At 44.8% G+C, this 14707-nt stretch overlaps 1 protein-coding gene across 2 annotated transcripts in view; it reads left to right on the top strand.

Moving 5' to 3' along the window:
- The window catches only part of SH3PXD2A (SH3 and PX domains 2A), a gene marked incomplete at both ends in the record, with an annotated part of 255377 nt that overhangs the window by 35096 nt on the left and 205574 nt on the right, over positions 1 to 14707 (top strand). For both annotated transcript variants that reach the window (XM_080348342.1, XM_080348341.1), the window contains one exon: positions 9966 to 10046. In XM_080348342.1, coding sequence (XP_080204468.1) covers positions 9966 to 10046 — 81 coding nt within the window. The remainder of the gene's footprint in view (positions 1 to 9965; positions 10047 to 14707) is intronic.

Below are 14707 nucleotides of genomic sequence, written 5' to 3'. Positions count from 1 at the left end.
ATTTCACAGTGAAATTCAGGCATTCTTTGTAAGATTAGGACACAAAATCATTTTCTTCTTTCACTCTTCTTCTGACAAGAAATTTGGATTTCTCCTAAGCCTGAAATCAAAGGTCACTGCGGTGAAAGATATTTTTCCAATGACATCTGCATTGCATCTTTCTGAGGTTGTGGAGGTTTGTTCCTTTCTTCCCTAAAATTGGTTTCACATTGTTAGTATTGTCCTGTAGAGAACAAGTATATTTGGTCTTATGTATGTATGGTCATACAGACAGTATTGCTTCTTGAATAGTGTTTCCATTTTGAGGTTAAGTCTGTTTTTTCAGTCACTCTTCTAGCATTTTATAATTAAAATGCAAATACCTGTCAGCACACTACGCTGGTAGTTCTGTGATGCTTTGCTGGTTGATCCAGTTGATTTTACCTCAGGTTTTATCCTTCAGTCGTGCATGATAAAAGCAGTTGCACAAACTCTATAGAAATGAGAAGAGCAGTTGTTGTTTTGTTTGTTTTGTCAGGGATTGCAGATCACACCTAAAGCACCGTACCCCTCAGGTCTGGCTTTGTGAATCTGAGGGTCTCTTGGTTTACATGAACTTTCTGTTTCCCTCTACTCAAAATGAGAAGGAAAAAAAATATCCCACTATTCTATGGCAAAATCCCAGGAGAATTTCCATTATTTGGACTAAGAATGTCCCAGAGCTTTGTCATTGTTCTGGAAGGGCCTGGAGGAGTTTTGCTCCCTTTCCCAGGCCCTTGCTCTGCTTTTCCAACACTGCATCTGGGGGTCATATGTAAGGTTACAAATCAAAGCCGAAAGATTTCCATGCTAATATAAACTGCATGCAAGTGTTGGTGCAGAGCAGGATTCCCTAACAGGAGAAGCCAAAAAGGAGGTTGGATTTTAGCAACACCTCTTTGCAACTATCAGGCTGACTGCACAGGGCATTTTTGTCATTTCTGTAAGTAAGGCTACGTACCCACAGAGTGTAAAACCTGCTCTGTGTCCGTACATGAAACAGGGCCAGCAATGTCAGGGTGTGCTCTGTTTTCCATAGGCCATGTATGCTCTATCACTATGTATGCCCTCCATAACTGGTAAAATACATCAGTCTAGCCTTGCTTGTACGATATAGATGGGCCCTTGTTGTCAGAGCAGAAAGAAAGGTACTTGTAGAGATCTCCCACAGGCATCAGTATGTGCAAAGATGTGTGAGATTTGGTGTTAACTGGAAAACAGTGATTTCCAGATCATATTTCCTCTTTCCATATCTCATCAATCTTGATGCATTTAAAGCCATAGCAAGTAGCTTCTCATTAGTTCTCAATTGACCGAGCTATTCCTGTATCCCTGGCCCCAGGGCACTCGATGACAAAAATCTCTTTGCCTTAAATATGAGCAGAGCTCTACTCTTCCTATTTTGAACATCCCCCAAGTCAATTCCTCTTGTGCCAGAAATCCATTCAGCTGCTTCTCTCTTAAGTTTCTCTGATCTGGCAGCATCCTTCTGAAATTTTAGCAATCCCAGCACCATGAGGGGAATGAAACTCTCCCCACTGGCTTCCATGGGTCTGATGACTCCATAATTGCGGTAAAAACCAGATGCAGGTTGCACCCATTTGGGCTGGGACTGATTTAATTGATAAATGTTTCCCTCATCTGAATGGTGTCAGCGCTGACCAGACAGCAGAATGATCTCTTACAGCTGAAGCTAGAAAGATGTCTCATAAACTACAGAGAGATTTTAAAGGAGGTCATAGCTGGCCTCAATACTTTCCTATTAATTTTAATTTGAGCAGAAGCAGGAAGAAGCCAGTTTTTAAGCTCTGTTCCTGTGTAGAGAATAAAGGCAGGGGAATGAAATTGTCTTCATTTTCGAAATATATTTTTTTGAAAAAGCCATTTTCCCTTTGTGTCTGACCTTCACCTGCAACCAACACAGCGTCTGTAAGAGATAAGTGACTGGCTAGAGGGACCTCCACCTCGCTTCCACATCCAGCACTGGCACTGAGGACTTGTACATTGAGCCATGCTCTTCAGGGACAATATACTTCTTTTCAGAAAAACTACAAATCAGTTTCAAAAGCAGTTTGGTGAAATTGATGCATTTTTTTGTTTTCAAAATCTTTCAGTGAAACTTACCTGAAGGACTTGAAATTCAAGAGTCTCTCTTGTCTGTTGATTGTTGCTTTCCCCAGTTCTTTCTTCTTTTGAACAGAGTTTCTCTTCTTCTACCAAGACATTCTTATATGTTGGGGTCCTCATGAAACACCAACCACCTGCTGGGGAGAAAGGCACAAGAACTGCATTAAAATAATTTATAATTCAGGTGGCATCCAGATTTAAGAGACAATAAGCTGAAAACTTTTTCCCTTCAAGTGAAGCTGGATTATTTTAGGTTGCATGCCACAGACAGCCTCTTTCAGACCCAGGTAGGGTATTAGAAAAGGCCACGAGGGAGCCGGGTTTCACAGAGAGCCTGTGTGTTCATGTTTCCATTTTATGTTTTTCACTCTAGTATTCTAATGTTCCGTAGGCTTACATGATGTGTTTTCTAATTGTCTGTCATCTCTTAAATGGCAGAAACTCACTTCAGCGGTTATTCTGCTTCACAAATAGTTCCATCACACATGGAAAGTAAATGCAGGTGGATAGAAATGGGAAACAGAAATAAGAGTCTATGCTGTACTCTGCACAGATCCTCTGTCTCCCTTATGCATGGATGTAAATCTAAAGGGTGGATGTTCTCTAGTCTGCTCTTCCCTGGCAGGGAAGCTGCTATTCTGCTTCCCAAAGCTGGGAGGTGGTAGCAGGGAAGCGATCATGTTATAGTAAGCCTGTTTCTTATTCTCTTTCTGTAAGCTGCAGTTATTGGATATGTTGGAGATAAGATAGGAGCCTTGACAGGTCTTTGACGTGACCCAGGATATCAGTTAAAAAACAAACAAAGCCCTGCTAATGCAACACAGATATTGCATGTCTGCAAGAATTAGACACATCATGCTCTGCTCACACACGCCTAAGAACCAAGTTAAATGAAGTCATCAGACAAGCCTGACAAGAGGCTTGGAGGTGGTTTGTAACCAAGCCACTGGGCTTCCAGCCATTCCAGTTCTGCAGCTCTCTGGTCAAGTTATTGTGGCAAATCATGGGTGCAAATTCTACTTTTTGCCTTTTTATGCCTCTCATAGCCATGCAAATAACCATGCAAAGAATTGCAGCCAGGAGGTTTTTCCCCCTTTGGCTTATTGCTTTGGTTTTGTGGAATTTCTTAGCAGGAAGGTGTGGGGAAGGCCTGAAGTCAGTGCTTAAGAACTGAAGTTAGCAAATGCTAAAAACCTGAGGAATTAAGATGAAGCTAAATAGAAATTTGAACCATGGGCTTTGAAACCTCATCAATGTATGAGAAAAATATGGGAGGCTGAGTATCGTCTTACCCTGCCTGTGTAAACATGATGAGCTGAATTCGTCATTCAGACACAACTCTGACTTGTCTGGTCCGTACCCTCAAAGCTGGGAAACCAGCAAAAACATCTACCCAGGTGCCTCCATCTTCACATGAGCTCCTCTTCCTGTGTTCCCAGGGATGTCTGCTGGCTGCCTTGAGGCAGTTGTTTGCTATTCTCATTTGTGTTTAAGTACTGGGATTTGGCAAAGAGAAGTGGATTTCATCCTGGTTAATTCTCCACCAGGAGGAAGGTCTGTGCCCATATGGGATGCAGTAGTGGTGGGGCTTTCTAAACTAGAACTGAATCTCAGAGTATGGCTGTATTCAGAGCTAGGAATTAGTTTATTTTTCTTGTACACAGAACAGATTTGATGTGATATGGCTGAAAAGAGGAGCAGCATTAATCCTCTTGCATTGCTGTTCAGAGCTGAAACAAGATCCACAAAAGAAAACAGTGAAGGAAGGAAAAATCTTCTATCCCTTCTTTCCTTTCCGCACTCTTATGTTTAATTAGACTGTAAATTAGCTTGCAAATTGTGATGCAAATTGGAATTGCTGTGTCCTGCTTAAATTGCCTGTGTGGTGGCTGCTCACAGATGGGAACTGGTGAACATTGGGTCTGTTTAATTTTTTCCTTCCCAGCATACTGTAACTTTGCTTTGCTTCCAAGACTTAGGTACGTGCCGCATTTGTCCGTGAGACCCGTGGGTCGTTTTGGCTTTTTCTCAGTTACATTTCCTCTGTTGGTAATGGAAATGTGAGCCGGGTAGAAGGATGGCCATGAAACCGCATCTGCTTCATGAAAAAGCCAGACACCCCACACCTGCGTGCAGCCTGTGTCAGCCCCCATGCTCGAGACTGCTCCAGGGCACCCTGCCATGGCAGAACCACCCCACAAGCAGCTTTCCTGTTTGGGGCTGCTTGGGTTTCATATTTCTTCTGAGTCTCATCTCCGTTTCTCAGCTTCAAATTCCTGGGGTGAGAACAGCTCCAGACTGGGGTTGAAAATAGCTCTTCCTTGGCCCTGCCCCGGCTGAGCTGTGGTTCCTCGGAGACCATTGTGCTGAAAGGTGACATCATAGTGTGGCACCGGTGGTAAATTCGACATGGGCTTGGGGCTGAGGGTCTGACTTCATCTCTGTGGGAATTTCCCAGGTCTCACAGTGCTTTTCAGGGCCTTCTGGATGCTGGTGAGCTGGGCAAGGAGCCCATGCTGTGCCTTCTGGACCCAGAGTCAAATGTGATCCAAGGCAAGGCACAGGTGATGTGTGCGGGAGGAGGGCTTACGTTCTCCATGCTTATTCCTGGGGCATTTTACTCTCTGTTGCCATGCTGGCTCTTGTATGGAGGACACTGGGGACCCTCACCCTGGGGAAATTCTAGCTAGTGGTGCCAGTGTCTTGTGGGATGGAAGAAGGTACCTGAATCAACCATACTATTTCTGAGAGGCAAGCAGCCTTGCTGCTTCAGCCTCATGGGTGCTGAAAGTGCTGTCTCGAGTTATCACGTCAAATCTGGGTCTGCACCAGTACTGATCTGTACTCATCAGAACATCTTTGACATTAAAAGGGTTATGCAAACAGTAAGCTGGTGAAGTGCCTGTACTCTGGTAATTTAAGGCACAGGCGTATGTTGACTTTGTGAAGGGTTGGTGCAGTTTGAGCTGTTTTAATGTAAACTCCACCAGGTAGGTGAACCAGTTGAAACCTCTGGAAGCCTCGTGGGAGTCAGGCTGACTTTGCGTGGAAGTGGACCAGGGAGCATTCACGTGCTGAGCAGAGCTGGTGGAAAGTTTCCAGCTCACATGCCGTGATAGCATCTGAATATGGGGGAGAAGCGGTGTGTTTTACACCTCAAGCATAATTCACTGGAGGACAGGCATCCCACGCTTTAATACGAGACTTTGAAGAAACTGATGTTCTCCAGGATAAAAGGGGCTATTGTGATGGTATCTGCATACAAAGTGCACCATAGTGTTATTTTTTGCATTCATAAAACTTTCTTAATAGCTGGTATTTACTGTAATTATGTATGAAAGGTTAACAGCACCCTCTCATATGGGTGCAGGCGTATTTCTAGTCTCTGCTGTGCAATGTTGTCTTTGCCAATAGATCTTGTGTTTGTGGATGTTCTTATCTTGGTCTCAAGAGACTGCTCATTTCAGGCATGTATCTTCCACTTCAGCTCATCTGGCTCTAGAAAACAAAACATTAGCCTCTAAAAAGCCATTTGAAAAACGAGTCACGTGAGAATAACCTGAATTCTTTACCTCTGGGGTTTGTGCCAGCTGGAACTGGATATTTTCCATCGAAAACAAGACATTCAATGATAAAGCCATGCCCAATGACATTTAAGTGAATGCTTTTTGTAGTAGGAAGTCATCTCTCCTCATCACTTGGTGTAGGCAGTAAAGCGAGAGCAATAATTTCAGTTTGCAATAAATTTTCTGCTCTGTGGCAGGTAAAATGGAAGTTTCCTAGAGCTGAAATTAAACAATAATTAGCAGCTGATAAAATCCCCCCGACATTCTGCACCTTCTTTCATGCAGCATGAATACTAAAAGCTGCTTATCAAGCTCAGTTCCTGATTAATATTCACCAGTTTGTACAGACCCCCTTCTTGTTTCTCTGGAGAAGGATTTATTTTAAAATACATAGTAGACCAAAAAAAGACAGTATTTGTGAAATTAAAAATTAAAATTTGGTATTGACTGAAGTGACCAGGGCTTGTGCAGTGAGTTGTTTGCAATTTCTACTTAAATTATTATTTATTGCTGATGACTTTTTTTTTTTTAAAGGATTTTTAAGGTGAAACATTTGAATAGCGGCTGCATTCTGACTCCTTTATGGTCATAAACATGGCAGATATGCAAAGCAGATATTTTTACCATAAGTAATTAATTATTGTACTAATTTGTAATTTGCAGTCATGATTAGAGTTTAGTTCTGTGCGCGTATGGACTGTAGGAAAGCACTGTACTCACAGGGAATGGCTTGCTCCATAAGATGCTTTGATTTTTATCTCCGTTTATCGAGCAGCAGCGTTCTGAGGGCCCTGGACTCTCTGGAGGGCAGGACCAGCTGTGTGCTGGGGTAGTGGCACGTGTGGCTGGTTTTGGGGAGCTGTCAGATGCCACGGAAGGTGCTCCCTGGGCTCTGCAGGCAGCTCTCCAGGGCAATGCCGGGCACTGGAGCGTGGGACGGTTCTCCCTGTTTATCTGATACTTCCTGCTGCATCCTCATCCCGTTGCGTGTGCGTGACCTCGGGCTCCCCCAGGACTGCTGTTCTCATTCTCCCCAGGGATATCATTGATCGCTTTCACAGTGACCCGTTTTAAGATCTGAGTAAAAAAATGACGAGGTGAGCTGATGTAATGTTTGCTGCTCGTGAAAAGGTTATGGGTCCGGCTAAGGCAGCAGAAGTAAATAATCACCAAACTCTGATCTCTGAGAGAAAGAAATGTGATATCTAAGGCTTTTGAAACCACTAGACCTTGCTTTTAAAATCTATCATTTTACAGATCTCTTCTGAGGTCAGGCAAACAGTTATTCCCCATTATTTTAAATGGTGGCTTTCAAAAAGCAATTTGATTTATGCAAACAAGCAAAGAAAATCAATAACCGTTTCAGATTTTGCACTTACATCCCACCATACTGATTTTGAGCCCATTTGTTTCTCGTTTCACAGAGTTCTGGGTTACAATTAAAGGCTTTTCTTGCTCCTGCTATGATCTTCCCATGAAACAGAAGTCAGTGCATCTGCATGCTACTTGATTCATCACTTGCTGAGCTTGAAGAGACCTAAGACTCAAAAAGACTTCATTGTGATTTTGAATGTGCAGCAAAATCCTACTTGACTGAAGTCAGTGCCAGCTTTGCTCTCACAGAGCCTGGATTTCAGAGCTGGGACCGTATCTGCACCCTGCAGTGGGGTCCTGCTCCTACACCTGCGCCCAACGCATCCAACCTCTTGCCCAGAACATCGCTTTGCACGCAGCTCCTCTTTTGTGATGGGGCGTTGTGCCACTCATGGCACTACTGAACAACGCTGAACTCTTAAAGCAGGATTAACTGCTGTCTGGAATAGATCTTGAGCAAGGAGATTTGCAGGCTGTTAAAAATCTGGGGATGCACAGTTTGTGTGGATTCTGAAGAGTAGCATGGAGAAGCCTGAGTTGCCATGAAATTCAAAAAGCCCGGATGTCTGTGGTGTATGTGTTTTGTTTCTTGCTTCTGGAGAGAAGATGCATAATTAAAAGAAAAATATAACTTTTATTTGCATCTACAATATGTTTCTGCTATGCCTGTCTCATCCCCTTTGTGAGAACCTGGGGCCAGAATTACAGTATCTGAAGTTGCTCTTGGATTCCATTCAGCTCCCATCTGTCGTGATCTGTTTTTAATCGAATGGGTTTTCCATCTGAAAGTAGCTGTTGGATAGAGAATGAGTAGAAATATTTGTGTTGTGAATTAGCTCAGAGTGGAGCTACAAACTTTTTTTTTTTTTCTTCACAACAAACACATGGAAAAATATTCTTCAGTATAGTGTGGCTGGCCTGAAAATTGGCAACAGCAGCTTCCTTCCCAGGCTCTGAGTCCTGCTTTGTCTGCGGGGGTAAGATCTTTAAAGGGGACCTGAAATCTTTGTTACTCAGTTTTATCTCCCCTTCATGAAGCAGGACAGTACTGGTGCCACCCTTGTGTATGAGGGTACTGCAGGAGGGAGGTTGAGTGGCTTGGTTTTGGAGGAGAAAAATAAGACGCAGCAGAGGAGTAACCTGGGCTTGCTGAGAGTTGTGCTCTCACCCCTGGGCAGCCTTTCCTTTGCCAGCTTTGATGGTCTCTGCTCTGGTGCAGATAGGTTTGGTACAATAACTGAGTCATATTCTGGCTCTTGGTCCCTCAGTTCTCTGTGAAAGGCCCCAGATCTCCTTAACAGCTCAATGTGTCCAGTTCTTAAATACCATGAGACTGGGGTGTAGGAGATGGGGAACAAACTGCCTTGGGGGCTGAACATGGTTGTAACAAGGAGAGAGGGAAGTGACTAGTGAGGCTGTAGGACCTCCATGGTTTCCAGGACATCAGATGACAGCTCTCTCCTACCAGGAAGGAAGAAGGGAAAAATCCCTTAGAAGTCTCTGGAAAAGCATTGTTAAAACTGTTCTTCATCGTCCCTCCAGGGGTTTTCATGCAATACCTTCTATCATTAACAGGACAGAGGCAGTTACTCTGCATCAGCACCTTGGAAAAAGGACTACTGTTCTGGGGGAGATGGAGACGAGGATGATGTTTATCCATCCCCCATTGCTGGAGACAGAGCTTCATGTCTGTGTCCATGGCAAAGGGAAGAGCTGCTGCTGCAGCGCTGGGGCTGAGGGAGGAGGGATGCGTTCCTGTTTCCTCTGCCAGATCCTTATCTCACTCCATATGTGAAACCTGGAAATTGCTTTAAAGACCCAGGAGCTGGCCTAGCTGCGATTTCCATTACACTGGTGTTGTGTAGTCACCCTCAGTGGTCACCCTCGATTGCTCCATCCTGTGTTTGCTGAAGTCTTGTTGTGTATCTGTCATCAATGTAGCAGAGCAAGCATTTGGCCTGAAGGCCAGAGTATAAGAAAGCAGAATATGGCTCAGTTTTTCCTTTTTTTAAAAATGTTTTGGAGGTACTAGTGTCAAAAGGAAACACTTGTGTAGTATATAAATATCTATAGTTGTGTGCATGTGCGTGCAAATAATTTTTTATCAGAGTTTCCGGCAAAACAGTGTTTCTGTAAGACAGTTGTTTTGGGGATGGACTAGGGCTGGACAAGGGAAATCCTGGGCTTGTTCTGTGCTTGTGTTGCTGTTTCCACTGATGTAAGAAAACATTGTCACTCTCACTGGCCTGCTTTACATCACCTTTGAATCAGTCTGATAGGTGCCAGAGGCGCTGAGTGGAGTGATGTGTCTCAGCAAGGGCTGTGTGCTGTAGGGTCGAGCGGTTGTTGCACATATACAGGTGTGTGTAAGTGGTTGTGTTGCACAGCTGTAATCCCACAACCACCTGGACCTGAGTTCCCTTTGAATTTCCTTTTTGAACTGGAACCATGTCTTGTCTGGGAAAGGCCATGATCACATTTCTGTATGCAAGGAAACCTGGAGCGTGGGGCTGGAGATTAGCAAGCCACCATGGGCTGTTGCTTCAGGGGTGGTAGAGGTTGAGAGCAGGGTGTGCTACTGTGTACAAGAAAATGTGTCATCACTTGATTGAAGCTTTTGTCCCAGAGAGAGCAAAATCAGTGGAATCTGGTGATGGAGATGGCTGGGACACCACTGGGTGCTCTCCTAAGGTGTCTGCTAAAGGCTGCAACAGGGAAGCAGCTTTAATTTAGGCTAGTCCTGCACCCAGCATTATATTCCTCATTGTGAGCAGGAGTGGCCAATGAGATGCAGAATTTACCTCTACTGACTGTCCAGCTTTTGGAGATATCCTGTGCTTCAGAACCCAGTGTAACTTGTGCTTTCTTTTCCCTGAACAGGTCTATATCATCAATGTAACATGGTCTGACCTGACTTCCCAGATCATCTACCGGAGATACAGCAAGTTCTTTGACCTGCAGGTAAATCTGTCTTGTCTAACATAAAGTATTATTTTTATTCATGCTTTTAGTCATGTTCCCAGCTGGGTTAGTTGTGCCTTTAAATAGGGCTTTGTGCTTGCTTGGTCTGTTACATGTCATGATCTTGAAACTTTTCAGACTCTGTCCTTGTAGGGTATAAGATAAGTGGGTGGTATGCTCACAGTGAGTAACTTGCACTGTGAAGACTTTTAAAGCTGACATTTTCATGAATGGTTCCTATTGAAAAGGGAATCTAATTTTAAATACTTGAGATGCACTTAGAACAGAAAAGTAGCTACATTTTGAGCCCCCAGAAACTACTTACCCAAATTGCTGAAAACAACAGAGCTTTTGCACACTCCCACAGCAGTGCCGCAATGGAGATGGTAGTGGAAACCTTTCAGACCCTCCTCCTACCCATTTACCCAGCCAGATGGTGTCCTGGCTCTTGTGGTTTTGCACAGATCTCTTGCTGTATTCTGTGCTTGTGTATTTAGATTTCATCGAAAGCTTTCTTGCTGAGTAGCTGTTGGCTGAAGTCTGAAGCCAGGAAACTAGAAAAGTCCAAATTACAAAGTTTCAGCATGGACATCAGCTGCTTCATTTCTGGTGCTGCTCCATGGCACCTGCATGTTGAGGGAGAATTTTCTGGCTCTCGTCCTACTTAGCAATAATCCAGATCCATTGATACCTTTGTAGGCAGCAAAAGCTGCCTGGGTTATCAAATCTCTGTTTGGAGACAGGTGGAGACAAAAGCTGTGGTTTGACAGACTACTGAACTTTGAGGGAAATGTCAGTTTTGGGCTGGAGCTTGTGGTTGGAGCTGGGCTGTGGTTAGAATATCAAATGAGTCCTCACAGCCAATATAAGGTTGTATGCAGCTGGCTGGGCTGTGTCCTGGCAAATAACATTGAGCTGGTTTGCCATGATAAATTAGGGAAAAAAGGTTCTTCCCTTGGGTACCTGATCTGAGATACCTTGAAGAGTTCTAGTTTCATTATTGCTCCACATTTTTGTGTAATTTCTGGTACTTGGACCTCTCTAGCCTTTTCTGCAAGCTATATTGGTTATGACCTCCTAGCTCTTCTGGTGGAAAATGGGACCATTTCTATGGCCAGTCCTGATTTCTGTGTTTGCCGTGTGGCTGGAAGACAAAAGAGGGTTGTTCTTAAGCTTCCTCTTCTGCCCCTCTCCACTTCTTACTGGTCTGAAGCACCCGGTCTGCCAGTCCCATTGCTGTGAAGATTATGTCAGTCGCTTCTTTGTGTCTCATGTACCTGCTGAAGATAATCACATAATCACAAACATTTGTTGTCAGCATGCGGGTTGTGGTCAAAACTGTTTCTTTCTCTCTCTTCTTTTCCTTTTTGCCCAGTTCTGTTTTCATGTATATGCTCTTCTGGGTCTCCTGGCCTTTCCTGGTAGGTTTGAAAAGTTCCCATCAAGCACGGAGTTATCAATGGGGTTAGTGTGTTGGACAGGAAATGATGTCTCAATCAGGGACTGAGTCCTGAAAGGTCCCATTGATAAGTGCAAGGGGGCCTAGCGCCAGTGGAAAACTCCCGCTTGCACAACGCTTCTCCCCCCACGAGAAAATACGACAAGAAAGTAACGAAATTCCCTTCCTTAACCCTTTTCCCTCCCAGGGATCTCTGTCGGGGCCACCACTGTGTGAGCAGTGACAGCCCTCCCCAACAGCCTCTGTAGCTCTTGCAGCTTGAGGTGCACAGTTGCCAAAACCAAGGTCTTCACCTGGGATCTCCGTGGTTTTGTCGTGTCTCTGTACGCCTGTCACTGTGACGATTTGTGCCTCAGTTTCCCATCTGTAGGATGGGGATAGTGCTCTGTGTACTCAGGCTTGCTGTCAGGTGATTTTAGACTCCCAGAGGTGATTTTTATTTATTTATATATTTTTGCTATTATTGATGCTGCCAGAGCATCTCCTAGGTGAGGCAAGGGAAATGGGCATTGAGTCTTGAATTGCAACTTGTATTTAGAGCTCTAATGAAGCCAGCAAAAGGAGTTGGAAAAGCAAATGAAAGGATAGGACACATTGGGAAACCTTTGCATTTTGGGAAACTCATGGCTTGATGTGCAGTGATTCTTGCTCAGTAGCAAATGTTGCTTTACCACAGCATATGGGTAAGCAGGAGTGAAAAGCTTCATTGCAGGGGGGGTTGAACTAGATGACTTCTAAAGGTTCCTTCCAACCCAAACTATTATATGATTTTTTGTAGAAGATCTGCAGCCTCTTTTCCAGCTGCTTGCAATTGCTTAGGCTTAATGCTTAGTTAATAGCTCCCTGTATCGGGTGGACCTGCTTATAGTGTTTCTCCAGGTTCAAGCAGCTGCAACAGGGAGATCTTAGCAGCATTTATAGGAGAATCATCCTGATGTTGTAAAGCAGCTGTTTCAGGGCTTATCAGTGGAGGATTCCGTATGTTTGCTGTCTGAACCATGACTGGCTTGTAGCAGGGCTCTAGGCTGGGCTATATCGTGACTTGCAGACAGCGATTCTCGGTCACTCTACGATTCCCTTAGTGGAGGAGCTATGTTTCCAACAGAAAGCCCAGAGCAGAGCCTTTCATGATGAAAGCTCGGGAGTAACATGGGATGTCAGCTCACATTCCTCGAGTGGCTGAACCTGGCTCTTGGTCATGGAACATGTAGTAGCTATTGGGTGTGCCATCTGCTTTTTGGGCATCAATGCAGTCTCATTAGATCCCCCTCACTTCATTCCAGATGAGGAAATAGCCTGTGATCTCTAGGCTTTTGGTGGAAGCTACAACTTCTGACCTAGCAGTGGTTGGCCCTGTGTTTTGTGACCTAATACCACACATGGTAATGTGACCTTAGCATAATGTAACCTTGATAGTGTCCCTGCTTGTCCCCATGTAGCCTTCCCAGCAGGAAATCAAGCAAATGCTCAGTGAATAATGCTCAGGTAGTTCACAGGTACCACTCCTGTCCAAAACAGCTGGAGTCTGCAGGTCTCTGCCAGCTCCACTCATCCCACTGTGTCTATCACAGAGATGCACTTCAGGGCTTCCTAAGCCTGCACGTGTCTCATTTGCTCTTGACTGGAAGTGGGGGAACAAGGGCTGACTTGTAACGGCTTAATCAGGACTGCAATGCCTGGTGTTGACAGTGACACTGGATAGGATCCATGGGGAAACCCAGGGGGCTGCCCAGGGGCAAGGAGGGAGGAATACGGATAATTAATTTCACTACTGCAATTTCATATTTCTTTAAAAATGAGCCCATGCTTCCCCAAACGACTGTCTCTGTGGGAAATGGCTCAGTGGTTTTCAGAGCCCTTGCATTATTGGATACTGAGTTTTTTTAAACACTTTCTAGCAAATCCTCTTAGGCACTGCAGGCAGTAAGAGGCTGCTCTGTCCCAAGGATTCAAACCCCAGAAGTGTTTGGTTGTGTTATTTCAGCAGTGCGTATGCTTGAATTGGAAGTCAAGCTGTTTTCAAGATGAGAACTAGGACAGTGAGACTGGACATACTGTGGGATTTGGAAGCTGGACTTTGCCCCAGGAAGGTGTGAGAAGTATAGCAAACAGAACCCAATGCAACAAGCGAAGTGTCAGCCCTGTGCTGCTTCAGTGAGGGCTAGAGATCTATAAATACGTGCTTAAATTAAATCAGGGTGTTGCTGCATCATTTAATTGTGCAACCAAGTTGCATCTGCTACTAAGCGTGGGTCAAATGATAGCAGCAGAATACATGTGGTTGCCAACTTTTCAGTAAATAGGATTGAAAATATTGAATTATCTCTGCATAGATGAAAGCATTACAACAAATTGCTTGTCAAATCCAATCATCTGTTGTCTGTCGCCCTGGGGAGGCATTTGCTCCTGAGCACCATGTGGGGTCAAAGCCACCTCCTATTGTAATATTTTAAGTGCTGTTTTCTCATGCACTCTGTGCCTGGCTGCTCAGCTCGTGTGCAGAGCTGGGGTGCATGAGGTGCCCATCACTGGGAGGGTGATGTGAACATCTCCTGTAGCTAGTGCTGACCCTCACAACAGGCTGGTGGCTTATTCATGCACATTTCCTGGCTGCTGTTTGAGGTCTCTCACCATCACTGTTGGATTTGCTGGTGGTGGTAGGAGAGTCCTCTCCTGAGTTGGTAGTTCAGGTCAGCAACGCTCCTGTTGTTCCCAAAGATGCTGAGAAAGGACATTGATCTATTGGGATATCAGGGATAACTCCTGACATTTCCACTCTGCAGTAAAAGACATCTACAGGTGTAAGGCTTGTGTTTTTCTTGCTGGAAAGTGCTGTCAAAGGCTGTGAGCAGGATGGGGATTTGCATTTGGGTGTGTGCATAAGTAATTACCCAAAGCATAAGGTGGAGAAGTGTGGGGATGCAGCCAGTTCACCCTCTCAATGGCCATGCTGGCCTGGGAAGCAACGGCAATGTTTGCAGCCAGCACGTGTGAAGGGTGGCTCTTACCCCGCTCCCCACCTCACCCTGCGCATTGCTCAGTACCACGCTGGGCTTTTTGTAGATGTCATGACCCCAGTTGTGTGCTGCCCCTCCCTGCTGAGAAACCCTCTCCCCAGCAAACCAAGCAGGGAAAATGTGACCATGCTTCAGCAGCATGGTCACCAGCAGCTCATCTTCTACGCTTTATCCAGCGACTCCAA

Source organism: Nesoenas mayeri, assembly GCF_963082525.1.
Source record: "Nesoenas mayeri genome assembly, chromosome: 7".
Taxonomy (NCBI): Eukaryota; Metazoa; Chordata; class Aves; order Columbiformes; family Columbidae; genus Nesoenas; species Nesoenas mayeri.
The sequence above is the reverse complement of the archived record's forward strand: the minus strand, read 5'-3'. Positions and strand labels throughout refer to the sequence as shown.